The sequence below is a fragment of the Macrotis lagotis genome, chromosome 4 (genome assembly GCF_037893015.1).
Source record: "Macrotis lagotis isolate mMagLag1 chromosome 4, bilby.v1.9.chrom.fasta, whole genome shotgun sequence".
Classification (NCBI taxonomy): Eukaryota; Metazoa; Chordata; class Mammalia; order Peramelemorphia; family Peramelidae; genus Macrotis; species Macrotis lagotis.
The window spans coordinates 229,312,887-229,340,113 of record NC_133661.1 but is presented as its reverse complement, the minus strand read 5'-3'; the positions used below and the strand labels follow the sequence as shown (position 1 = coordinate 229,340,113).

Genomic DNA, 27,227 nt, shown 5'->3' with positions numbered 1-27,227 from the left:
CATTCTATTTCTTTAAACTTATCTCAGTCATGACCTAATTTTTCTTTTTTTAAAATTAAAGATTTTATGTATTTTGAGTTTTATAATTTTCCCCCAATCTTACTCCCCCCCCCCCCACAGAAAGCAATTTGTCAGTCTTTACATTGTTTCCATGGTATACACTGATCCAAATTGAGTGTGATGAGAGAGAAATAATATTCTCAAGGAAGGAACATAAAGTATAAGAGATAACAAGATTAGACAATAAGATATCAGGTTTTTTCCTAACTTAAAGGGAATAGTCCTTGAACTTTGTTCAAACTCCATGGTTCTTTATCTGGATACAGATGGTATTCTTCATTGCAGACAGCCCAAAATTGTCCCTGATTGTTGCACTACATGACCTAATTTCTTCATGAGGGCTTACCTCCAGTTGAAAGCAAACTCTTCTTTCTCAAAATTTTCATAGAGCACTATATCTGTATCTCTCTTTTACCCTGGTCATATTCTATTTCATGCATATTTCTTGTACATATCTATTTCCTCTCTCTCTCTCTCTCTCTGTATATATATATACACACACACATGCATATATATGTATATATATACATTTATATCTACATAAATGTTGTGTAAAATATTTGAGTGTATGATTGCATAAAATCTCCAGAGCAAGGATTGTATTATTTTTCATCTTTGTATTCCCACACAAATCATAGTGATATACTAAATAAGAAAGTACTTAGCTATTTGTTGAATTGAATTAAGGCTGAAGAAACCACCTGGTTCCTATTTCTTTATTAAAAAAATGCTTAAAACATAAACCTGAAACTTAAAAATTAGAGAAAACCCTACATACAAATACAGTCTTTAAGTCACAAATTATTTTTCATGTAGGGGCACAGGCATGGTTTGTTGCCCCTTAACTCTAAGAGGTACTTTGCAGGGATTTAAAAACTCCTGAAAGATGTATTTTGGGGGATCTGGATTCTTGTTTACTCTGTCTCCTCTAGTAATTCTGAATAATTCACTTGTCTTTCATACATGGAGATAAACATTCTACGATTAATGGTGGTACATAAAAATGACAATTGTACTTATAATTAGCATTTATAGGGTGCTTTTCTCATAACAACTCTAGGCTACAGACATAGTTCAAAAGATTCTTAAAGAGGAAGAATAGGAAGCTCCTGAAGAGTAAATAGCTTGGCCCTGGCTCATCCAACTGAGTAAATTGCAGAGGTAGGAAATGCAGGTCCTCTTGGTTTTTATCCAGTACTCTGCCCTAATATTAAATAAGTTACTATTTCCTCCTTTCATATTAAACATCCTTCTATTTGAGAGTCAAGGAGATTTTTTTGTGAAGAGATATGCCTATTTTACAGCATAAGTGTATATTAATGGCTCATTTGTCTAAGTAAGAATATTCAGGGAAATACAGTTAAAATTACAAAGAATGGCTAAATTCTCTCTCTCTCTCTCTCTCTCTCTCTCTCTCTCTCACACACACACACACACACACACACACACACACACACACACACACACACACACACTCTTTTTAAAACTTCATTATAATACATACTGCTCCAAAAGCTACAGCTAGCATAGTCTGCATCCGGGCATCTTCTATTGTACTCAGCAGTCCTTTTTTACTAAGAAGAGCTCTCCCAGCTAAGGTCCAGAACCTGATGTGTTTCACTCCTACTGAAACAAACTGAGTATCTGAATCTGGTCTGAATTCTGCTACGAAAATACGTTGGTTGTGACCCGCTCTGCTGGCAATTTTGGCACCTAGTAACAAAAAAACATAACAAAAACTCTACAGAATTATCAAGTTTAAAATCCTCAAATAAAGATTTATTTTTTTAAACTTAATAAATGATACTATATGCTTTATAACAATTTTCCCCTAAATCCATCCTCCTCCCTCACAGAAGCTATCCTTTGTAATAAAGATTTAAAAAGAGGAAATAAAAGGTAGCCTAACAAAACTAACACATATATACACTGGTCTGCCAGTATATATGATATTCCATACCTGCAACCTCATCTCTGTCATGAAGGAAGTTCATTTTTGCACTATTCTCTGGGGTGAAAGTTAGCTATTATGTTTACAAAGAATTCAGTTTCTTGTTCTTTGTCCTTATAGTTTACATTATTATATAATCATTGCCTATGTTATTTTCCTAGTTCAATTTATTTCATTATATATCAGTTCATATATATATCTTCCTACACTTTTGTGGATTTTACATATTTGTCATTTCTTACAGTAATATTTCATTGAATTTATATAAAACAATTTGTGTGGTCATTTTATGTTGGGTGCCCAATCTGTTTCTAGTTCTTTGCTACCACAAACAAGTGCTACTATGGTTGTTCTGAGGAAAACTAGTTTCTTTATGTTGCCTATCTCCTCTAGAATTATGCCCAGTTGTGGGGAAATAGACATTTTAGTTACCTTTTGTAAAAGCTGAATTATAAATTGTTCTGAATAATGGCTGGATTAATTTATATCTCCACTAAGACTGTATGTCAGTTTGCCTATTTTCTAGTAGATCCACCAGCACTGATAATTTCCAACTTTGCTGATTAGCTGACTGTGAGGTGAAAACTCAGCTATGTATTGATTATATTTTTTTGTCACTGATGTGGTGAAATCTTTCATATGGTTGACAACAGTTTTCAGTTCTTTAAAGAATTTCAAATTTTTCCATATACTTTTGCCACAATATTGGAGAATGATTTGTGGCCTCACTTGCTTAAAGTTAATTCCCTGTCAGATTCTTATTAGATGTTATCAGATCTTTATCATTAATGCAATAATACTGCATTATTTATTCAGCTAGGAAAATTAGTAACAAAATTCATCTGGAGGAAAGAAAGGTCAAGAATATCAAAGGAATTAATGAAAAAAATGCAAAGGAAGATGGCCTAGATGTATCAGATCTCTAATATAAAGTGGCAGTCATCAAAACTGTCTGATACTGGCTAGGAAGTAGAGTGGTAGATCAGTAGAATCGATTAGGTACAAAAGAAACAGTAATAAATGATTAATAATCTACTATTTGATTAACCCAAAGACTCCAGCTTTTGGGATAAGAACTTAATCATTTGACAAAAATTGCTGAGAAAACTGGAAAATAGTATGGCAGAAACTAGACATAGACTCATATTTCACATCGAATACAAAAAAAAGAAGGTTGAAATAGCACAGGATTTAGACACAAGGGGTGATGCCATAAGCTATTTTAACTATTATTAATGTGGTTGGATCTATGGAAAGGGGAGCTGTTTATGATCAAAGAAGAAACAGAGAACATTATAAAATGCAAAATAAGTGATTTTAATTACATTAAATTAAAAAGATTTTGTACAAATAAAGCCAATTCAAGCAATATTAGAAGAAATACAGAAAGTTGAGAAACAGTTTTCACAGTATTTCAGATAAAGGATTCATTTCTAAAATATATAGAGAACTGAGCCAAATTTATAAGAATATAAGTTGTTCCCCAATTGACAGATGATCAAAGAATATGAATAAATAGTTTTCAGATGAAAAATGTAAGGTTATTTATAGTCATATAAAAATGTTCCAACGAGGGGCGGCTAGGTGGCGCAGTGGATAAAGCAGCAGCCCTGGAGTGAGGAGTACCTGGGTTCAAATCCAGTCTCAGACACTTAATAATTACCTTGCTGTGTGGCCTTGGGCAAGTCACTTAACCCCATTTGCCTTGGAAAAAAAACAACCTAAAAAATGTTCCAACAAGAAATTTAAATTAAAATAACTCTGAGGTACCAATTTAGACCTATCAGATTGGCTAATATTACTAAAAAGAAAATGATCAATATTGGAGAGTGTCTAGGAAAACTGAGATACTAATGCATTGTTGGCAGAGTTGTGAACTGATCCAACCATTCTTGAAAGCAGTTTGTAACTATGCCTAAAGGGCAATAAAGCTGCAGACCTTTTGAACCAACAATACCATTACCAGGTCTGTATCCCAAAAAGATCATTAAAAAGGGAAGAAGACCCACATGTACAAAAATATTTATAGTAGCTTTTTCGTAGTGGCTAAGAATTGCAAATTGAGGGGATGCCCATCAATTGGGGAATGGCTGAACAAATTATGGTATTTGAATGTGATGAAATACTAATGCACATATTAACAATAAAATTGTGTGATGATCAACTATGATGGACTTATTTTCTCTCTGCATTTCAGTTTTCAGGGCAATTCTAAAAGACTTGTGATGGAAAATGTCATCCCATATCCATTTAAAAAATTACGGAGTCTGAATGCAGATCTTCCAAACTTCTTTGTAGAATCAGTTATTCATAAACACTTTATTGAAAGGAATTATCTGGCAAACCCCTTTGTGACATGAGTAACTTTTTAAGTGATGTCACATTTTCTTTTAAAAATTATTCTCATATTTTCATTGTTTTAAAACTTCTTTTATGCTTTCCCCCCTTTTTCATGTTTTCCCCCTTTAACTCTGATTCTTCTTTCAGAACATGATTAATACGGAAATATGTTGAATATGGTTATTCATATATAACTATATCAGATTACTGGCTGTCATAGGGATGAGGGAGGGAAAGGAAGGTGGTACGAAAAATAAGGAGCTCAAAATCTTATAAAAAGATGAATGGTGAAAACTATCTGCATGTATTTGGAAAAAAATAAAATAACATTTAAAAAAGTAAAAAAACATACTATTGCAAAATTTTTTTTCTAATTGATGGTTCTCATATTATTTTTGCTGCACTGCATAAGCATTTTAATTCTGTGAAATCAAAATGGTACTTTATTTTCTGTGATCTCCTTCATCTCTTGTTTGATAGCATTGTCTCATAATAATAGCTGTGAAAAGAACCTGATCTTTTCTTCTCATCTTTTTTAAAAATCATTTACCCTTTCATTCAGTTGCATATCCATTTTGAGTTTATTGTGCTATGTGATGTAAAATGCTGGTTTAAAACTGACTTCTGTCAAACTGATTTCCAATTTTCTTAGTAGTTTTCATTGAATAGATCATTTTCCCCAAGTAATTTATATTCTTGGATTACTGACTTGGAATATTTCTGATTTGTATTCAGCTTGTACTAATGACCTACAAAGTGATTAAATTTTAAAGTAATCAAAACCTGTTTCAAAGGTTGTAATTGAAAACCAGAAGTATACCTAGATTTCTTGTCGCTATCCCCTTGCATATGATTATGTAAGACACACTAAGGTGTAGGAGTCTCAGCATACATTCTACTTAGATACATTCAATTCATGACCTTCATTATTCAAATTATAAGTTCTAGCAAACTTAAGCAGTGAAACATTTTTCTTAATCATGAAGCACCTGTGCAAAGTGTATTTGATTTTACATCATAATGTTCCCCTAAAGTTTTATATAAAAAGAAATTTAGTAAATTAAAATAATTCTCCTATGATTTTCTTATCCTGAAATAATTTATTTTCATTTTTATTTCTATTGGCAATGGCTTCAAATACTTAATCCATTCCTCCCCAACTTCTTTGCAGAATCAATTATTCACAAACACTTTATTGAAAGGAATTATCTGGCAAATCTTTTTTTGTAACACGAATAATTGCATCTTTAAGTGATAAGCCTTTGCTTTTAAAAATTATCATATATGATCATTAAGGTTTTGGCTTATTGGCTTTCCTTAAAATAATACTAACATAAATATGCAGATAACAGACAATACAAATGTTGGTTATTTGTAACAAAATGCAAATCATGAAATTAATATAATTCATTCTGAACTATTATTCTCTATAAATATAATTTATAAAGAAAAAAAATTTTTTTACCTTCTTGCCACTTCCAAATGGTAATGGTATGTTCTGGGTCCAGACCTACAGAAAGTAACAGTTTTCCAGTAGCACTAAAGCTGACAGAACATACTCCTTTTGAATGATAACATCGTAATATAGACAAAGTTTGCTTGTTAATTGCATCCCAGATGTGTATAGAAGGAGCTGTAGCTAAAGAACAAATGAAAAAAGTTTGTAATAGATTTGTTACAAATGCTGTTTTAGTTTCTACAAATAGTATATAATCTCTGAAATATTAAATAATTAGCCAAATTAAGGACAATATCTTATCTCTCAGAGATAAGATAAAACGTTTACAATTTAAAACACTAAAGAAAATAATGAATGCAATATAAGGATAAAGGATGCCCCCAAAGTTTTAGTGCAATTTTAAATTACACAAAGGACATTCTCAAGTGTATTTTTCCAATATTTATTCAATTTGAAATTATAGTATGGCTACTTACATTTTACACTATTAACTCTTAATCTCCTTAAGCTCAAAACATAAAATATAAGAGAGATGAGAAACTGAAAAAACTGACTAAAGCCTTGTTATGGTTATTAAAGATTATTGAATACTAGCTAGACTAATGTACAGCTATATTTTTCTACTGTTTACTATTTAGTCTTTTTAATATTTGTCCCCAGTGTTAAGACTATTTATAACTATTCTATTCTTATGAACATGACTATTTTTACACATTAAAAATGTATATTTTCCATGAATCCTTCCATTTATAATATCCAAATGAATTCTGAAAAACATACATCTATTAGCTAATGTTAAAACAAATACAGAATAGACAAAAGGTCACCTGAGAGAGGAAGGTGTAAGCATGTAAGGTAACTAGGAAAAGCCTTTTGGAGGAAGTAGCAAATAAACTGGGATTTTTTGTTGCTTTTTAAAAAAATACTCATTCTATTTTTAGTTAAATATATTTTATTGATGATTCTTCCAAATTATTTTTCAGAAAGGCTAGACCAATCCAGAGCTTTAATCACAGCTTTAAAACTTTTGGGACATTCTGTATCCCTGCATTAATATACCTGTTTTTCCACAGACTCTTCACTATTTTGCCAATCTGAAAAGGTGTGAAACCTGCATATTGCTTTAAATTTTCATTTATCTAATTATTAAAATTTCTCTAATATTAATATTTTATATTACTGGTGATAAAACTATATTTCTTCCTCTGCTCATGTCCTTTGATAATTTGTCAATTGAGGCATGGCTTACACTTAGAGATCTGAATTAATTCCTTATTTATAGCCAACAAAATATATTCCGGGGACCAATTTGTAACAAATTTGCATATTTTTTGACCCCAGTTGATACCATTTATGTTAAAGAGATCAATAAAAGAAGAAAAGGGATTTATGTCAAAAATATTTACAGTGGTTCTTTTTGTGGTAGCAAGTACCTAAAAGCTAAGGAAGGTGATTAATAATTGTAGTATGATTGAAAAATTATGATATGTGAATGTTATTATAGTACATGACTGTAATACTATTATGTAGTAGGGAACAATGATAGTATCAGAAAAATCTGGGAAAATTTGTATGAACTGATGAAGAAGGAAATGAGTAGAACAAAAGAACACTTTATACAATTAACAACATTGTAAAGACAGCTTTGGAAGACTTAAGAAATGTGACCCATGTATAATCTATAATAGTTTGCCTTCTCAATTGGGGGGTGGTTGGAAGGTGCAGATAGGGGAGAGAATTTGGAACTCAAAATCTGAAAAAAAAGTTAAAATTGCTTTTTATATGTGATAGGGAAAAACAAAATATCAAATAAGGGTTTTAAAAAGTACTATGATCAATGCAAGTAACTTTAGTGATAAAACTACAAAAGGCAGTCCTCCCTTCCCTATCTGAGTGTATATTTATATTCTAATGGGGTGACAAGATACACTGGCCATAGGCATTTTGAAATATTGTTGGTACAGTGAGTGGGACCATGGTAAAGGAGACTGATACAATCCTTCCAGGAAAAATGGTATCGCTGATTTGGTCAGGATTTTGAGACTGGAGGAAGGCGAAGGACTGAGTGTCAAGCAGCTGTTGAGGCAGTTGAGAAGATCAAAAAGGCATGGAATGAAATAAAGTTTAGCTTTAGGCATTTGCCTTTTCTTCTTTTATTGTTCTCTTTGACCTAGCAGTGGTATCAATTAAGGTCAAAGGATATGCAATTTAGTAACAAATTGGTCCCCAGAATATATTTTGTTGGTTATAAATAAATAATTAAATCAAATTTCTAAGTGTAAGCCATGCCTCAACTGACAAAGGATCCAAGGACACAAGTATGGCAGTTTTCTGAGAGAGAAATCTAATCTATCAATAGTAATGACAAAAATTATTAAAGGAAATAATATTAATAATTAGAGAAATAAAAAATTAAAGCAATACTGAAGCTTCCAAGGCCAACTGAGATGGGGCCATATTGATTGTTAATAATCAAACAATGTTCCCTTGGTGCCCTTTCTGAAGGCATTATGAGTTTTCAGTTTCTATATTTTTAGTATCTTCTATTCTTTGTGTTACTTTGAGAACGTATCCCTTAATGCCCTCAAAATTGTGACCCTCCTACTAATGCACAGTTGATGAAGTTGTGAACTGACCCAACCATTCTGGAGAGTAACCTGGAACTATGTTCAAAGGATGATAAAACTGAGCAATACCATTACTAGGTCTGTAGCCCAAAGAGATTATAAAAAAGGGGGAAAGATCCACATGGACAAAAATATTCATAAGTAACTCTTTTTGTGGTGGCATAGAATTGGAAACTGAGTAGATGCCCATCAATTGCAGAATGACTGAACAAACTGGAGTATATGAATGTGATAGAATACTATTGGGTTGTTTTTTTTTTTTAGGTTTTTGCAAGGCAATGGGGTTAAGTGGCCTGCCCAAGGCTACACAACTAGGTAATTATTAAGTATCTGAGGCTGGATTTGAACTCAGGTACTCCTGACTCCAAGGTCAGTGCTCTATCCACTGTGCACCTAGCCGCCCCTACTGTTCTTTAAAAAATCATGAGGTGGCAGAGTTTAGGAAAAAACTGGAAAGATTTATATGAACAAATGCTGAGTGAAGTGGGCAGAACTAGGAAAACATTGTACACATTAATAGCAACACTGTGTGGCAATCAAGTATGATAGATAGATAGCTAGAGTTCTTCTCAATAGTTCAATGAGCAAAGACAATACTAAAAGACTTATGATGGAAAATGCTATCCAGATTCAGAGAAAAGCTATAGAGTCTGAATGCAGACCAAAGCATACTATTTTCCCTTTTTAAAATCAGCTTATTTTCTCTCTCTCTCTCTCTCTCTCTCTCTCTCTCTCTAATATTCAAGACTGAACAAAAAAAAATCAGTGTTGAAAACTACCTTTACATGGAACTGGAAAAAAAATAAAAATAAAAATACATATTTAAAAAACTGTTTCCCTTCCAGCAGAGGCTGCTTCCTCTGTGTATTAGTCCATCTTCTTTTCCCTTCTTTTTTTCCCTTCGGGGTCATTTCTCCTTCCTTTGTAAGAGCATCTAGGATGTAACAGTGCTGCTTTTCCTTTTTGTTTGTTTTTGCAAGTCAATGGGGTTAAGTGACTTGCCCAAAGTCACACAGCTAGGTAATTATTAAGTGTCTGAGGCCAGACTCAGGTCCTCCTGACTCCAAGGCTGGTGCTCTATCCATTGTGCCACCTAGCTGCCCCCTCCCCACCCCTGCAGTTCTGCTATTCTTTTTTTTTTTAAAGGTTTTTGCAAGGCAAACGGGGTTAAGTGGCTTGCCCAAGGCCACACAGCTAGGTAAATATTAAGTGTCTGAGACGGGATTTGAACCCAGGTACTACTCCTGACTCCAGGGCCGGTGCTTTATCCACTGCGCCACCTAGCTGCCCCAGTTCTGCTATTCTTAAGGGGAAAATGCCTCACTGTAATAATATGTGCAGGTTTCCTTCACCTGTCCTCTTTCTCAGTGCCTCATGAAGGTATGAAGATGACTCTGGACTCTTAAAGACTAACTCAGTGGGGAACAAGCTTTGGCTGCTTTTATCCCACTAGAAAAGTTTGTAATGAAGTCCTGGTAGTATGCTCTGTCTGTTATTTAAAGCTGAGTCTTGCCAAATTCAGAAAGACTCATTATGAGTCAGCTGGCATTTGGGGGATCTACTCTTTGAACACACAATGATTCTTACTTGTGTGCACTACCTTTAGCTCTGTAGTGTTAAAGGCAGAATGACAGGAATAGGAGAGAGGATGCTAAGAATCACATAGCTTTCAGGCTAACTATAAACATGACCTTCACTGTATGGGGAATTGTTGTGTAATTACCAATACCAGGACATGCTACTAAAGGAAGTGAATCATATAAGTTTTGACATTCTTGTTATTAATTAAACTGTGAGACACTAATACTGTAAAACTACTATTAATTCACATTTTAATCTTGCTTAATTCAGGTTAACTCATTTGATTTTCACAACCCTGTAAAGTACGCATTATTATTATTCTCATTTTACAGATGAAGAAACTGAGGTTCAAAGAGGTTAAATGATTTGCCTAAAGGCAAAGAGTCCTGAAGTTTCTGAGGTATAATTTGAACCCATGTCTTTCTTACTGAAAGTCTACTATGCAGAAGGACAGTTTTTGCAATTCTGTGTACAAGGAAATAAAAGCTGGTGGATTTGTTTTTATTGTGTTTCCAAAGACAACAAGAAACACATTTTCATTGAATATTAGTAAGCTCATCAATACTCATGATAAGTATTTGAAAAAACCCATTATGAAAATAATTGTAGTTTGCACATCATTATCTATTGCAGAGGATAAAGAGAGAGAGAAAATCAAAGAATCTTATAAGACATTTCATATTAATTCAATATAAAGTTTTATATTTGGTGATTTCAATACAAAGGAAGGCATAGGTGAGATTAGCAAAACACAATATTATAGTACATGGTTTAGGATTCAGTAAAGAGAAGGACCAAAGACTTATAGAATACACAATAGCCTATATCTATAAGCCATCAATACTGTCTTTGAGAAGGGAATTATAAAGTGGTGGACTGACTGACATGAAACTGATTGTATTTCTCATAGAGGAAATAAATCATTCTTGATGTAACTGTCTGTCCACTTGACAGATCAAGCTTGTTACAATAAAAATAAAAAATATAAAATTAAAATAAGATAAATAAACTGAGTACAATCCAAAGCACTCCAACATGTTCTGTCTACTGTTGTTGACATTAATAATGGGAAATAGAGGAAAGGATGCTAAAACTGATTGCAACAATTTCAAAAGAAATTTAAGCAATGTATGTCAATTGCCATAATGAGGAGATCAAGACAACCTAAAAAGGGGTTTTTACATCTATTCTGTTAATTATATATTATTTAGTTCAAGAAGCAGCAGAGTATAGAGAATGGTAAACTGGCTACAGAATCTCAAAGAAATAGATCCAAGTGTTGTGTCTGACATTTACTGACTGTGTGACCTAACCTCTTAGTGCTTCAAGCACTAAATTGCTAATCTATATCAGTTAAGTGAGTTTCTTACATCAGTAAAGTCAGAATTGCCTTTATCAATAAAATCATAGTTCTAGTTTCTTATTCCTGATCTTCTCTCCCTCAGTTCCCTGTTAGTCACATAAACTTTTGACTAGAAATACCTAAAGCAACAGAAAATCAATAAATAATTCAAGATAGAAAAGGTTTAAAATTTAAGTATTTAATAGTATATCACTACATAATTTGTTTCATATAATGTTTGTATGTGGAGGGAGGAGAATTGTGATTTTAGTATTAGGAACCATGCCTACATAGTATTAGAGAAAGCTATCTAAGGTATTGCTGAATTTACTTATGATCACATGGTTAATATATGTTGAAAGTAGGACTTGAATCCAACTCTTCCTGTCTCTAAAGTTGGCCCTTTCTCTAGTAAGTTAAGATTATTTAGGGGCAATTACCATACAATAATGTTTTTATGTGTAAAATATACATACAACACACACATATGCACATACACATATATGTTTTCCAGGATTTCATATATCGTGTTAGTAAAGTGTAAAAGCCGATTCAAAAAATATGCATTATACATACATTTTTTCAATGCGACATCAAATTGCTTGCCTTTCTAATTGAAGTTAGAGAGAGAATTTGGAATTCAAGTTCTAAGAAAAAAGAACGCTAAAAATTTTTACATGTATTTGGAAAAATATATGGAAAAAAATTGCTCAGCTAAAATTGCTACAAAACTCAAAGTCATATGCAATTATAGTAACCTTCCATTTAACCAAATCATCAGTCATATCAAATAACCTGTATATTTACTTGGTACTTTTTATTTTATTAAACAGACAAATAATATCTGATACTAGAGATTTATTTAACTTTTTTTTAGGTTTTTGCAAGGCAAATATGGGGTTAAGTGGCTTGCCCAAGGTTACACAGCTAGGTAATTATTAAGTGTCTGAGACCGGATTTGAACCCAGGTACTCCTGACTCCCGGTCTGGTGCTTTATCCACTGTGTCACCTAGCCTCCCCGGATTTATTTAATTTTAAAAACTGTAACTTCCCTGTTAAGTCACAAAGATATCACAAATTCAGTCTAATCACTTAATTCTAATGCCTTCCCTCTACTGAAGATCTAATTTTCCTATTTGTATGTATGTATTTTGTTTGTACAAAGTCATTTATGTACTGTCTCCCCCATTTAGCCTGTCTTTTTTTCTCTCTCATTGCATCCCCAGCATGTAGTACAAAGATTGGAAGATAGTAGGTGCTTAAAAAATGTTTACTTACTGGAAAGTTGACTAAACCTCCTTATTAAATTATGAATTCAAGAGAGGAAAAGGCTATCTTTTAAAATTATTTTCTTTTTTTATTATGAATTTAACAAACACAAACATTTCAAACTACAAATAATAAGAAAATTAGAATTAATATGAAATTGTCAGCTTCTATTATAAGCAGCATTTTAAAAGGATATATTAAATTTAACATGGTCATAAACTTTTCCAGCTTGTCTGTGTTCTCTGCTGATCTTTTTTTCTGCTCTATGTTTTAAAAGATAAATCATTGCTCACCAGCTCTTCTCCCCTCCCCCCCTAAATTGTGCCAAATTAATATGGTCAGATAAAATAAATATTCTGAACCTCAGGACCGACCTTTGAGCTCTTTTGGGCTGCATCACCCAATAAAAACTTGTCAAGGGCCACATGTAAAATATAATATTTATTTATGACTATAATGTAACCTATATGAGTATAATAATAACATGTAATAATGCTGCATGAATGGACTCTTGAGGGCTGCGTGTGGCCCATGGTCACAGATTGGATATGCCTACTTTAGGCCACTGTCATTCTACCAAGAAGTGAAAGGGATATATTAGTCATTGGCAGTCTTTCAAAACTGGTCTGCTATACATTTTCATAGTAACTGTATAATTTGGTTTTTGCTCACTTTACTTTGCATCAGTTCATACAGCTCTTCACTGGTTTCTCTGAATCCCTTAGTCATCATTTCACATCACAGTAATATTCCACTATATATACACACTGTTTTTGTTCAGACATTTCCCAAATGATGAATCCTTTCCTATACTGAAGAACATTTCCCTCTGCCTTTGACTTATCTGAGGTATGTGTCTGGTAGTAACACTACTAAATTAAGGGATGAACAGTTTAGTGATTTTGAGGAATAGTTTTAAATAGTTCCAAACTTTCCATAATAGTGCAATAGTGTTCCTGTTTTTTCCACAGTGTTTCAAACAATTACTATTTTCTTCTTTTTGTCATTTCTGCCAATGTGATAGATGTAAAGTAGTACTTTGAGGTTACTTTAATTTGTACTTCTCTTATTAGTGATCTGGAGGAGTTTTTCAAATATAGTTATCAACTGCTCTGTACCCTCCCTATACTTTGATCATTTATCTATTAGAGAAAAAAACTATGTCCTTTCTAAGTTTTAAATATGCTTTAGAGCAAGGGAAAGTATTCATTTCTATTTGGTACCAAGATCTTGTAGTCTCAGATTAATAATAGAACTTTAAAAAAGTGATATATCAATAATATGAACAACTCTTGAAATATGTTCAAATCTCCTGTTACTCTACACAAATTTATATTCACATCCATCAATTATTCAGTAAAAAAGTAGGCTTCACTTCATTTATTCTTTTCCCTAATGATATTTTTTTACTCTCAGATTCTTTGCAACTTGCATTTTATAAACTCTGCTGGTATATTTCAAACCTAAAAGTGTTCTGTGGACAAATTAATTTGAGAAATGCTTGTCTAATAATCTGTGTAAAAACTATGATCAGTGCTCCTTACTCATCACCATTTACCTGAGCTATTGTAATAGCCTCTTAAACTCATTACTTAATTCTAGTCTCTGCTATCAGATCCTGCAACATCTGCCAGACTGACATTAATGAATTATTGTTCTGACCATGTCACACTGAAACTTAAAAAGTTTCAAGGACACCCTATTGTCTCAAAGATAAAATACAAACTGACATTTAAAGCCCTTCACAATCTACTCCAAACTCTCTAGAATGTTTTCAGATTACTTCTCACAGGTTATCTGCACTAACTGGTCTACTTGCTTAATTCCCAAGGCATTCCATTCCACTCCATTTTCCACTCTTGTGCCCTCTGCCTAGGCTATATCTTTCTAGGCTGGAATGCTCTCTTTCTTCAACTGTTTTTTGATTCCTTTTTTTAAGGGCCTAAAGGAGGCCTTTCATGACTCACACAAGTTAATATTTCCTCCCATAGTTACTTTGAGTTTACTTTGTATATACTTTGTATTTATTTATTCTATAAATGTTACTTTGGCCCAGTAGAATGTTAGCTTCTTAAGAGCAGACTCTTTTCTTTTTTGCCTTGATATCCTTGTTAACCTATTATAGTGCTTAGTACATAGTACTTATTTAATAAGAGCTTACTGAATTATTACTTTATATAATTTTTGGACTATTGCTACTTAATAACTTATGTTAATCTGAAAAAATTTTTAATTTAATTTCCCTTACCTGACATGTCTGCTGAGTCTCCTGTAATGGAAAAGCAGCAGAAAAATCATTAGAGCATAAATAATACAAATGATAAAAATTTCAAAAACTATGATTTATTATCACTAGCTTTTAGATCATTTTATAATTCATCAATATTGGTAGTACTGCTTTAAAAATAAAACTAATTAATAATTTTACTGTATCATAGCCCAAGATAAATTAGATAAGCTACATCTGAGAAATAATTTTCCTTTGGTTATCACAAAAAAGCCATAAAATATTTCATATATTTATAGTAGTAAACTTGTAACTTTTTTGAGTATATAATCATTAGAAAGTTTTTGAGCACACAGTGCCAAGATTTATATATTTATAAACTATGTATTTGTACTATTATGATTATGCCTACTATAACATACAGTAATTTAAAAGGGATGAAATAAAGGTGAAATAATATTTGTCTTATAGTGGAATAGAAAACCACTAGAATTTAATGAGTAGTGGAGTGATATTGTTCAGACTCAAACTTTTAAAAAATACACTCTGGCAGCTATATGCAGGACAGGGAAGAGAAAAGGCAGAGAAACCAAAAAAGAATAGTCCAGGTGAGAAATTAGGTATACCACGAAAGTAGAGATTGCAGGAATACTCCAGAGGGAGTACTGTAAGTATATAGAAGGAGCACTTAGCATAGTGTTATATTTTTGCATACGGACAATTTTGTTTTTCTTGATGAGCACTAAAATCCTTTTCTGGTCAGAATAAACATATATAAAAATGAATTTAGATCCTTAGTTTAAGGGTAAGTTTCTACCTGGTCAATCTAACTTTAATGCAAACAATCAAAAGACTTAAGGGAAACAAAGGATTCCACATCTATCAGATAGGTCTAGCTCTAAAAGTCATAATCAGTGCCACCAAACACAATACAATTATTTCAGTTCTTCATAAATACTTTTTTTTAGTGGTTTTTTTTTGCAGGGCAATGGGGTTAAGTGGCTTGCCCAAGGCCACACAGCTAGGTAATTATTAAGTGTCTGAGGCCAGATTTGAACTCAGGTACTCCTGAATCCAAGGCCAGTGCTCTATCCACTGCGCCACCTAGCCTCCCCCATAAATATTCTTAAAGCCAGCTGGTTTGGTTAATGGTTAATGAAACTGGTATGGTTAAATGGTTAATGAAACAATTCACAATCAATAATCACAAATAAGGCTGACTGAGAGAGACAAAGTGTGGCATGAGGAATAGAGAACTAGTCTCAATCTAAAATCTGGGTTCATGTCCTGTCTCTGAAATATATGGACTATTTGACTCATGGAAAGTTGCAAATTCTATCTATCAGTGCTCATAGTAACTCTTTTTTTTTTGCAAGTGAACTTTAATTTATTATTATTATTACAATAATTTTGTTATGAGTAAACATAACCATCCCCCAATAGATGAGAAACCTCAAGAATAGTGAGAGTGAGAGAGTGAGAAAGAAAGAGAGAGAGAGAGAGAGAGAGAGAGAGAGAGAGAGAGAGAGAGAATGTACTTCAGTCTGTGTTCAGATTTCAATGGCTCTGTCTCTGGGGTGAGTTGCTTTCTTTATCATAAGTCTACCAGAGAAGTTGGTTCAATATTTTTTTAACAGTTGCTATTACTGGTTTTATTTCCCTCCACTCTATTCCTCCCCACACTCATTCATTCTATTCTCTCTCTCCTTTCATCCTGGCCCTATCCAAAAGTGTGCTGCATCTGGGTACACTTTCCCTCAATCTTCCCTCTCTTCTGTCACTCATTCCCCCCTTCCCACCCCCATTCCTCCTTATCCCATCCCTTTCTTCTCACTTTTCTCTAGGCTAAGATAGATTTCTATACCCTATTAAGTGTGTATGTTATTTTCTCTCTGAGCCATTTCTGATGAGAATGAAGGCTCACTCACTGCCCCTTGCCTCACCCTTTCCACTCCATTGAAAAAGCTTTTTCTTGACTCTTATGTGAAATTTCTTAGCATCTTCTTCTTCATCTCCTTTCTCTTCCTCCCAATACTTTATCACCCATTGACTCCATCTTTTTACTATACTATACCATTATATTCTTTTTTATTTTTTTAGGTTTTTGCATGGCAAATGGGGTTAAGTGGATTGCCTAAGGACACACAGCTAGGTAATTATTAAGTGTCTGAGACCAAATTTGAACCCAGGTACTCCTGACTCCAGGGCTGGTGCTTTATCCACTGCGCCACCTAGCCGCCTCTTATACTATTATATTCTGATCCTTCCTGTGTCCTGTCTACATATGCTCATTCTAACAGCTCTTATAAATGAGAAAGTTCATGAGTTATCAATATCTTCTTCCCATATGTAGGAATACAAATAGTTCAAAATAATCAAGTTCCGCATAGTTAATCCTTCTCTTCCAACCCCTCTATGGTTCACCAGAGTCCTGTACTTGGAGATCAAAATTTCTGTTGTGCTCTTGTTGTTTCAATAGGGAAGTTTGAAAGTCCCCTGTTTCACTGAAAGTCCATCTTTTCCCCTGAAAGAGGATGTTCAGTTTTGCTGGGTAGATGCTCAGTTGAAAATCAAGATCTTTTGGAATATCATATTCTGGAATATCATATTCCAATCCTATGAACCCTTAATATAGATGCTGCCAGATCCCGTGTATTCCTGACTACGGAGCCTAGGTAGTTGAATTGTTTGTTTTTGTCAGCTTAAATAATTTTCTCTTTGATTTGGGCATTTTAGATTTTGGCTATAATATTCCTGGAAGCTTTTCATTTGGGATTTCTTTCAGGAGGTGACTGGTGAATTCCTCAATTTCTATTTTACCCTCTGCTTCTAGAACTCAGGGCAATTTTGCTGTATTATTTCTTGAAAAATGAAGTCTAGGCTCTTTTCCTGGTCATGCCTTTCAGGTATCCTAATAATTTATAAATTATTTCTTCTCGATCTGTTTTTAAGGTTGGTTGTTTTTCCAACAGGATAGTTCACATTTTCTTCTAATTTTTGGCTTTTTTTTGGTGGAGTTTTATTCCTGATTTCTTGCAAAGTCATCAGCTTCCTTTAGTTCCATTCTGCATTTGAAGGAGTTATTTTTCTTCAGAGAGCTTTTTTTTTATCTCTTCCAGCTGGCCAATTCTACTTTTTAAGGCATCTTTCTCCTCATTTGCCTTTTGTGTTGCGTTTTCCATTAGCCTTACACTGGTTTTTTAATGTATCATTTTCTTCAATAATTTTTTGTATTTCTTTCACCAAGCTGTTGATTTAGTTTTCATCATTTTTCTGCATCGCTCTTATTTCTCCTCCCAATTTTTCCTCCATCCCCCTTAACTGCTTTTCAAAGTATTTTTTGACCTCATCCATAGTCTGAGCCCATTTTCTATTTCTCTTGGAGGCTTTGGATACAGAAGCTTTGATTTTGTTGTCATCTGAGTATGTGTTTTATCTTCCATGGGACTAAAGTAATTCTCTATGGTAATATTCTTCTTTTTCTGTTGTTTACTCATTTCCTCAGCCCAAGGCTAATTTACAGCACTTCCATGACTTTGGGGTTCTTTTGGGGGGTTCACCCCACTGGGACTTTTATTCCTCCAAGGTCTTATGCTCTCTTGCCTGTGCTTTGATATGTAGATGACTACAGCACTCCCCTCTGCCCTGGAGCTGTAAGGAGGGGTCCTGCTTGGCTATCTTATTATGGAAGTCTAAATTATGACCTGGACCTGAGTGTGGGCAAATAGCAGAGTGCTACCCCGAGGGAGAGCAGATAAATTTCTGCAGTCTCCCCTGACCCCGTTACCATCTGTGACCCGTGCTCTGGAGGTTCATGCTGCAGGTTCTGTGGCTGGTTCTCCCTCACTCCACACTCATTCTGGTGTTGCAGAATTCTCTCCCTGTCATTTCAAGATGTTCTGGGGCTATGCTGCGATAAGGGCTTTTTCCAAGTCAACAGTCCTGGTTAATCAAACCTTTCCTGCAGAACTTGTAAGTTATCTTGGACTGGGAAAATGTATCACTCAGTCTTTCTGTGGGTTGTGCCCCTCTAAATTTTGGCTAGAGTGATGATTTGATGGCTTTTGGAGTTTTGGGGGGAAGGTGTTCCTGGGAACTGCTACCTTCATGCCACCATCTTGGCTCTGCCCCTCTCATAGTAACTCTTAAAGAATATAAATTACAAACTGCTCTGTATTGTTGGAGGTAATCTTATCCTAAGAATTCCCTGAAGTGAAAATGAAAAGTCACATCTGTCCTCAAATAGTTAATCTGATCAAACTGATCATTTTGCTTCTTAACAGTATTTTTTCTTTCTTGTATAGAGCCTAAGAAAGACATATGAACTGAAACAAGAGGTTCAAAATAATAAAAGAACCAAATAAGACAATAAACAATAAGAAGAAAGGGATTATAAACAATACTTCACCAATAAAAAAGACTTGTTCTAGGCAACCTATTGCTGCCATTTTCAATACCTATTCTAATTCAATTGTCTGTCTGTCTGTCTCTCTCCTTCCTTCCTCCTTCCCTTCCACTCTCTTTTCATTTTTGTTCTTCTCAAATTCTTCCACTTGATTTTAAAGCTGCAGATCTCAAGTTCTTTGTTGCTCAGAAATATCTGTTTAAGCAACTGAATTTTAATCACAGGAGTCTGCATTCAATGTACTAACATTCAGGGGAGTGCTTCTACATAGACTGTGTATTCAAAATAAATTAAGGAAAAAGATGGAGAAAATAACAAAATAAAAGGCTTAAAGTAGTCAAATAAATAGGTATGTTATTCTCATTTTTTTCTAGGATATTCAGTATCCATAAAAAAAACATGTAATAGTGGAAAAACATTTGCCCAGAACTCATAAGACTTAGATGCTAGTCTCAGTTTCTGTCATTCTCAATTTAATTTTTGGCAAGTCACTTTTGGGGGGGGGTGGCTCAACTAAGAAATTAAGTATTCTACAATTCTAAGACAAATATTTAATTGTATTATTGAATCTCAAACTTTCTATTTTCCTTTAATATCTTCTTAATTAATTGAACTAAGAAATGGTATTAAATTACAAAAATTGACTGGAATATATCACTACTAGGTAATAATAAAGTGTTTACTTGGAAACCTCCACTAATTATGGCAGAAACAGCTGTTGCAATACAATAGCTTAGGTGAAATGTTGTGTAGCATGAATCTGACTCATATGTTGACACTGCTTATAATAATACAAGTACTCTACATTTATGTTATACACTTTTCATATATCTTGATTTATTAATCACAACAACCTTAAGAATGGTAGAACATGTCCTTTTACCTTTCATAGCAGTTGAACAGTTGAAGTTTTAGTTATTGTAATACTAAATCTATTAATAGATTAATATTAAATCAAAAGATCTTAATATTTTTAATCTTTATTTGTGGTCAACTATATTCTATTGCAACTAGTTAAATGAGTTCTTAGGCGTGTCATTCTTTTGCTAATAAATTATATTCATGTAAAAGATTAGGTCTTTAAAGTACCAAATTCCTTTAAATATGAAATGAGGCTAACATATGTATATAAAACATATATAGTATGTGCAGAGGTTAAGGCAAAGATGTAAAAAATGTTTTTTAAATTTAAGAGTAGTGGCTTTTAAATGTTCCTAATGGGAAATAAAGCCTTTCAGTATGTTTTAGTGATAAGTTCTCAAAATAAAATTTCATTAATAATTATAAAGAATTGAATTTTGTTCCCCCCCCATTTTGAAGTATATGAGTGATAACAGATGAGAAGTCTTCTTTCAGGATGTGAATAAAATTATCCATATCAGATTTAGAGTTTGTGTAAAGATAGAAAGAATAAGTGATATATGTAAAAACTGAAATTCTCTGAAATTTCAGGTGAATGATGGGTTCCTAATTTGCTGTTCTTTTAGTTCTGTTATTCATAGACTGAGTTCCATAAGATTTGAGTTAGTTTTCAATGCATGAACTACTTGTTGCAAAAGCAAATTTAGGAAGTTGTACAAAATTGTAGTGACTCTTGTTACTAGTAGATTTTAGAATTACTTAGGAATCTCTGTGAATAACTTGGAACCAAGAGGAGAGAAGCAGATCTTATATGGGAAGTCCCCTTCAGAACTGCCCAAGGATAAGATTTATTTTGTAAAGTCCAAGGGAATATGTCCTAGACAACTACCTTGAACACCTGGGACTCAGGATAAAATGTGCTGATTAAATGAACTTTGAAGTGGTTTAGCAGGTTAAGAAAAATTTGATGATGCTCATGGCTATATTGCTGTTTTTGTTTTTGCTTGTATTATGGTTTTTATGTTGACTGAGTTTTCTTGGTGACCTTGGTAATATATATAAATCTCTCCTCTCAAATTCATACATGCTGAGAGACATCTAAGTGGTTTAAACTGTAATCTGACTTTAGTAAAACTTGAAGAAACCCAAAGTTTGAAATGAATAAATGAACTGTCTAGATGACAAAGCTGCAGCAGCAGAGTCCAGGATACAAATTCATGACAATGGTTGGCATTTTCCTCCAAAACTTTTTTTAGAGGTATAGCCATAACTTGAACAAAACAAATAAACAAGCAAAAAATAAAACAGTACAGAGATAATAATATACATAAATCTCAACTTTTTTCATGGAAATCTCATATAAACTCAATATTTTCCAGTTTTGTTAGTTTCTTTTAAAATTACAAACATACCTACTTGGCCAGTTGCCACTACATTGATAAATTTGGGGTGCTGATTTACAGTGAGGCACAGAATATCATCATTATGTTCCTGATAAAAACTTTGAGAGCCTGAAATCAAAAAATATATATTATTTCACTATTTGCTCTTATATTTTAAGAATGCGATTTAAAAATATTTAACTAAAAAAATAAAATGTTGCTTATTCTAAATTAATGGTGTCAAACTCAAGAAGAAATGAATCCCTGCAGGTAACACAGTGATACAGAAAGCCACAAATTAACATCATTTATGTTAAATTTTATTTATCCTATTAAATATTTCCTAATTACATTTTAATCTTGTTTAGGCAGCACTGGGAAGTTTGGAGGATACATGTGGCCCACTGCTTTGAGTTTGACACTTCTGTCTAGAGTATATGTGGGTTCCAGGTATGAACTGAAATTTTTCATAATTTTCTCTCTATTTTATAGTAAAAAAATGTTAGTGGAAAAGCTAAGAAATATATGAATAAATATTTCAACAATATGCTTAATCTTTTCAAATGATGGTTTGGGTAATTTAATTATTTGATAATAGCATTTATACAACACTTTAAGGTTTAAAAAGTATTTTACAATTATCAGCTAAGTTAATCCAAAAATGCTAGATAGGCCTGTAAGAAGTTAACTTCTATAATTTTTAGTCAAAAATAATAAATCATAAACAGTATAAGAGTAGATGTATTGCTTCGTTGATTTTCTTCACTGTATGCTTTTCTCTTTGGGTTTTTGGCTATTGGGCCCTACAAAATTTACACTCATCCTGTATATTCTTTAATTATTGTCTGGGATAAGATAACTATTTATACTTTCATAACAGGGTTATAGGTAAGTACTGTTTCAGTATATTATAGTATACACAACTAAATAAATCTCCTTTTTTGACACTGAAATCACTAGGGAAAAGGTGTCTTTAGTCCCTTTCTATTATCATTGTGGTCATTCTAAGAGAATTATCACATTAAATAATAATGAAAAAAATCCTGCTATTTCCAACAGTCTCCTCTATCTGAAAGTTTTATCATTACCATATATTTCCCTGATACTAGAATATAGTGTTTTTGCAACTTAATCTTTTTAAAAAAATGGATAATTTTCCCAACCTGTTGCCACATTGTGTAAGATCCCAACAGATGCAGTGTGGTAAATTATATCATTGCCATCATTCAAATAGTGAACATTGTTCCTGCAATCTCTGCCTCGATAGCCAAAAACAAGTTCCAACGCCAGGTCCTATCAAGAATAAGGATAAAACTATTATAAACTTAAAATTCTTTAATATACTTTCCCAAAGCTTTATTCTATGGATATTAGCCTATTTCAAAAAGCTAAATTTTATGTTCTGTAATATTTTAAAGAAAAGTGTTTTCAAGACAATCATAAAATTAGACTGATGCCTAATTTTCTAATTCTAGGCATACTTCTGACCCTAATTTTTTCCCCCATCAATTCAAGTTAGATTTCCCAAAGATCTTCTTCAAAACTTAGTGTATTGTATGCACTTAATAAATATAAAATCATAATACAGAACACATAAAAGGCATTCTCTTATCCAAAGAGTTCTGTTTTTTCTTTAAAAAACTGGTAATCAGATTGAAAAAAAAGAATATATTCTTGATATATGTCCTAAGTTTTTAAATTACTGTTAAAAATTTTAATATTATTGACAAAGTATTCTATGCAGTTATGTCAAAATTACTCCTGATAAAAATACTTAACTATTTCAGCTAATACATTTCCTCAATTTCAGACACTCAATAATTATAAAATTGCAAATCAAAAGTAATTAATTTGGATTTTCCTGAGGAATGCATGTATCATTTCATGCTAATAAAAATGCTAGATTGAAGTCTAGAAATTCTTCAGAATTTGGTCCCATTTGGGATTCTGTTCAGTGAAAGGTATTATAAAAAGTTAACACAGATACTGAAAAGAAAAGCTCAGTTTTAATTAATACTGAAGAAAATTAAAATTAACTAAGAATGGAATTTTCCTTACCTCGATAGGTCTCTTTTTTTTGCCAACATTATTTGTCTGAAGTTTTTCAGGCTGTGGTAATGCCCTACTAACTGGTGGTCTGAAATAGAGAACTGTGAATAAGAAAAGGCCGTCTGTCACCCATTCTGTCTTTAAAAAAATTCTTCTAATCTATTGTCTGAAAAGAGACATCTGTTAAACTGCACTCACTGTTTTATTATTAAAACCTTTATAAACATTGGACTGCTATCAGAAGACTTGAATATGAGTTTCAGTTCTGATATTCACTAGTTATGAAATTATAGGCAAATCATAACCTGAGACTCTTTTTCATCTGTAAGAGGAATATTAATGTTTGCACTATTTACCTCAGAGGATTATTTTGAAGAAAGTGGCTTGAAAACTATAAAATAATAAATATCAATCTAAAAGTGTTATCAAGCCACAGTAATATGTGGTTGTGAAGAGTTTTTTTCAGCATTTTTTGATTTCTACACTTTTTCATAATTCAAGGTATATTATTCTGAGCTCTCTATCCCTAAAAGTAAAATGAATGGGAATTTATTTAAGGACTAACCTCTTTGAAGATAGCATTATGTTCAGTATATCCTGGATTATAATGCCATTATAGAAACTAGTGTTCTGAAATAGTTGAGTAAGAAAAAGCCATATATAAAGATAAAAATTTTATATGAGATTTTAACAATGTTTCTTAATCGACCATTCAAAATGTGACCACTTACTAAATTTGTTCAGCATAAAATCATTAAGGACTTAAAACATCCACTAGTTTTTTAAAACCTAATTAATCCTCATAACATTCTCCTGAGGTATACAGGATTCAAGTATCCTCAATTTTACAAATGAAGAAGCAAATCTAAGTAGGTCAAATGATTTGCTTATTTTCACATTAGCTAACAGTCATACTAGGAATAGAAGTTAGGAAATTGTTGGTTCAAACCAATGTTTTTTGCTTTTCTGTAAATACTAATAGGGAATAGAAGGAGGGAGCATACATGTTGTAGCTATAAATATTGCCATGTAATTCTCTGTTTCTCTGATGCCAAATCAGAGTCAGGAATGATAATGGAATAATGTCTAGGAGCTGGAAAAATAAAGGTACAAACTCTTGGGAGAAGCAGCTAAATTACAATACCAGGTCACAATTAATCTATTGAGATGGGTTTATAAAGTAGAGGTTGTTGGTAGTATCAGACTCACTTGACCAAGATTCTGATTTTTAAAATTAAATAAATGAAATCGTTTTAACCAGGAAAGACTTTTAATCTTAAACTGTTTTAATTTTTCTCTATAAGATAATCTTTCCTCAGGAATTTCTTTCTAATAAATGAATAATTTCCAACATTTCAAAATTTGAACAAAATTCTTTAAATATATTTTCCTGCTTTGCAAACAACAAAGAGCTTTTTCACAATTCTTTTCTCTCTATCATTAAACCAATAAATTCACCTCTTCTTTCTTCCATTCCTGTATTATCAATATATTTCTAATATTTCTCTTCTTAATCTTCACAACCTTGAATGCCAATTTGCTTCATGAATCAATTTTAACATACTATGATCAAACCAAGACTTTCTTATTTTAAAAATGCCTATTGGGGGTGGCTAGGTGGTGCAGTGGATAGAGCACTGGCCCTGGAGTCAGGAGTACCTGAGTTCAAATCTGGTCTCAGACACTTAATAATTACCTAACCTAGCTGTGTGGCCTTGGGCAAGCCACTTTAACCCCATTTGCCTTGCAAAACCCTAAAAAAAAAAGCCTATTATCTGATAATCAATTAAATGTGTTGGTTCATTAATTCTACTTATGCCACTATTTAAGAATCTTAAGAGTACTGAGTACTTCTTACTGAGTATTCAATATTAATTTTATTGCATACAGGCTATAATATAACAGCACAAAATGTGATAGACAGAACTATCTTGAATCCTAAAGAACGGATGGCATACTAGAAGGAAGTCATAGAGCACTTATAAATCATATAATACAGAACCAATGAATGTACTTGGAGGACAGTATTATAATAACATATCAGTATTAAAATATTAAAGAAAGTTTAATTTTCATTCAAATCCACTGAAGAAAACAGTAGGATGAGGAAAAAGATATATAGTATAAATTAATATTATCCAGGGTACTAAGGGAGAATGGTTATGCATTCATGGTTATGCAATGATTATACACTCAAAGTTTTCCCCTGGACCAAGTCTTCCAAATCTATTGCTTTGCAAAGAGACTGGCAGTCAAAAGCATAAATTGACAAGGGACAGGACCTTTCCAACTACAGTTGGTATTTGCTATAAATCCCATTTGTAATTGTCCATTGGAACAGTTAATCTAGCATATACAAGTCACTTATTCCTTAAAAAAAGACACATTTTACATTTATGAATCTGTTACTTTGTAGGAACTTTTTAAAATCTTTTGCTTATTTTATGTAAATAGTATGAAAAAATGAATATTTCTTTCCTATCATTATTCAAGAATTCTAAAGACTAAAATCCAATTACATAAAGCAAATTCAATTAAAAACAAATAACTTTCATATAGGTGAAAAGTAAATTTAATATACTAATTTGGAGCAACTCCTATGAGCTGCAAATTAAATAAATGTCACAAAAAGTTGATATGAATATGAGAACATATGTTCAAAATATTTCTTGCAAGTTGCACATCTTAAAAATATATTAAGGATTTTATGTGTACATATGCAACATCAAATAAACATGCATTTCCACATGCAATATGTTCAGAGACAACATGTACAAAATGGACAAAAATATGAAAGATTGTTCAGTGGTTAATATGAGAATTTCAAGAATTTTGTTTTGTTTTGCAAGGCAATGGGTTGTGAGTTACCCATGGGCACACAGTTAAGTAATTATTAAATGTCTGAGACTAGATTTGAACTCAGGTCCTCCTGACTCCAGGACCGGTGCTCTATCTACTGTGTCACCTAGCTACCCCTCAAAGTTCAAGCATTTTAAAAAGCACATTTCCAATTTTCGACTATCATGCAATTTTCAGTTTGTAAAAAATGACAATCTTTTTATTTTTAATTTTGGAATTTGTTTTATCTGAAGTAAAGCTCTCTAGACTGAGGGTTACACCTAGCTATCCAGTGGATGAAAGTAATACTTTTTTTTTTTGTTAATTGATCATCCTCCCAATCATTTGTTCAGAATCTACCTGCTGAGATCTTTTAAAGTTCAAGTCCTAGAAGAGATCAAGTATTATCTACCAAATTTAGTATTCTCTATCCATAGAAAACAGTCAAACTTAGATAAGAATTCTGCCATTCAATTTATAAAGTGTGAAACTGTCTTATTGTGGAGAACAGTGAATCTGGGGTCAGAATGACATGCAGTTGGAAGATATTTCATTGAATTCATTTATCTCTCAGTGTAGGCAACAATATCTTGCCTGAGTGCTGTATATATATAAGAGGGGTTAAGTGACTTGCTTAAGATTATACAGCTAGGAAATTATTACCACATTTGAGACCAAATTTGAACTCAGGTCCAGAGCCAGTGCTCTATCCACTGTGCCACCTAGCTGCCCCCATACCATTTTATTTTAAAATGAAATCCATTTTCATCTAAAAATGTAAAATAACTTTCGTTTATCTAAAAATTAGAGACATGAAAATTTCTCCTTTCAGCTT

The 27,227-nt window shown here is 32.7% G+C and overlaps 1 protein-coding gene across 14 annotated transcripts in view; it reads right to left on the bottom strand.

The window, feature by feature from the left end:
* EML5 (EMAP like 5) overlaps positions 1–27,227 on the bottom strand; it is a 244,705-nt gene that overhangs the window by 31,059 nt on the left and 186,419 nt on the right. For 5 of the 14 annotated variants that reach the window (XM_074235552.1, XM_074235556.1, XM_074235554.1 and 2 more), the window contains 6 exons: positions 23,564–23,642; positions 22,669–22,798; positions 21,536–21,634; positions 14,879–14,899; positions 5,817–5,990; positions 1,565–1,773 (listed from right to left, as the gene is read on the bottom strand). In XM_074235552.1, coding sequence (XP_074091653.1) covers positions 1,565–1,773; positions 5,817–5,990; positions 14,879–14,899; positions 21,536–21,634; positions 22,669–22,798; positions 23,564–23,642 — 712 coding nt within the window. Of the gene's footprint in view, positions 1–1,564; positions 1,774–3,452; positions 3,733–5,816; positions 5,991–14,878; positions 14,900–21,535; positions 21,635–22,668; positions 22,799–23,563; positions 23,656–27,227 lie in introns of those variants that run through there. The other 9 variants (XM_074235559.1, XM_074235561.1, XM_074235558.1 and 6 more) reach the window with 9 other exon arrangements.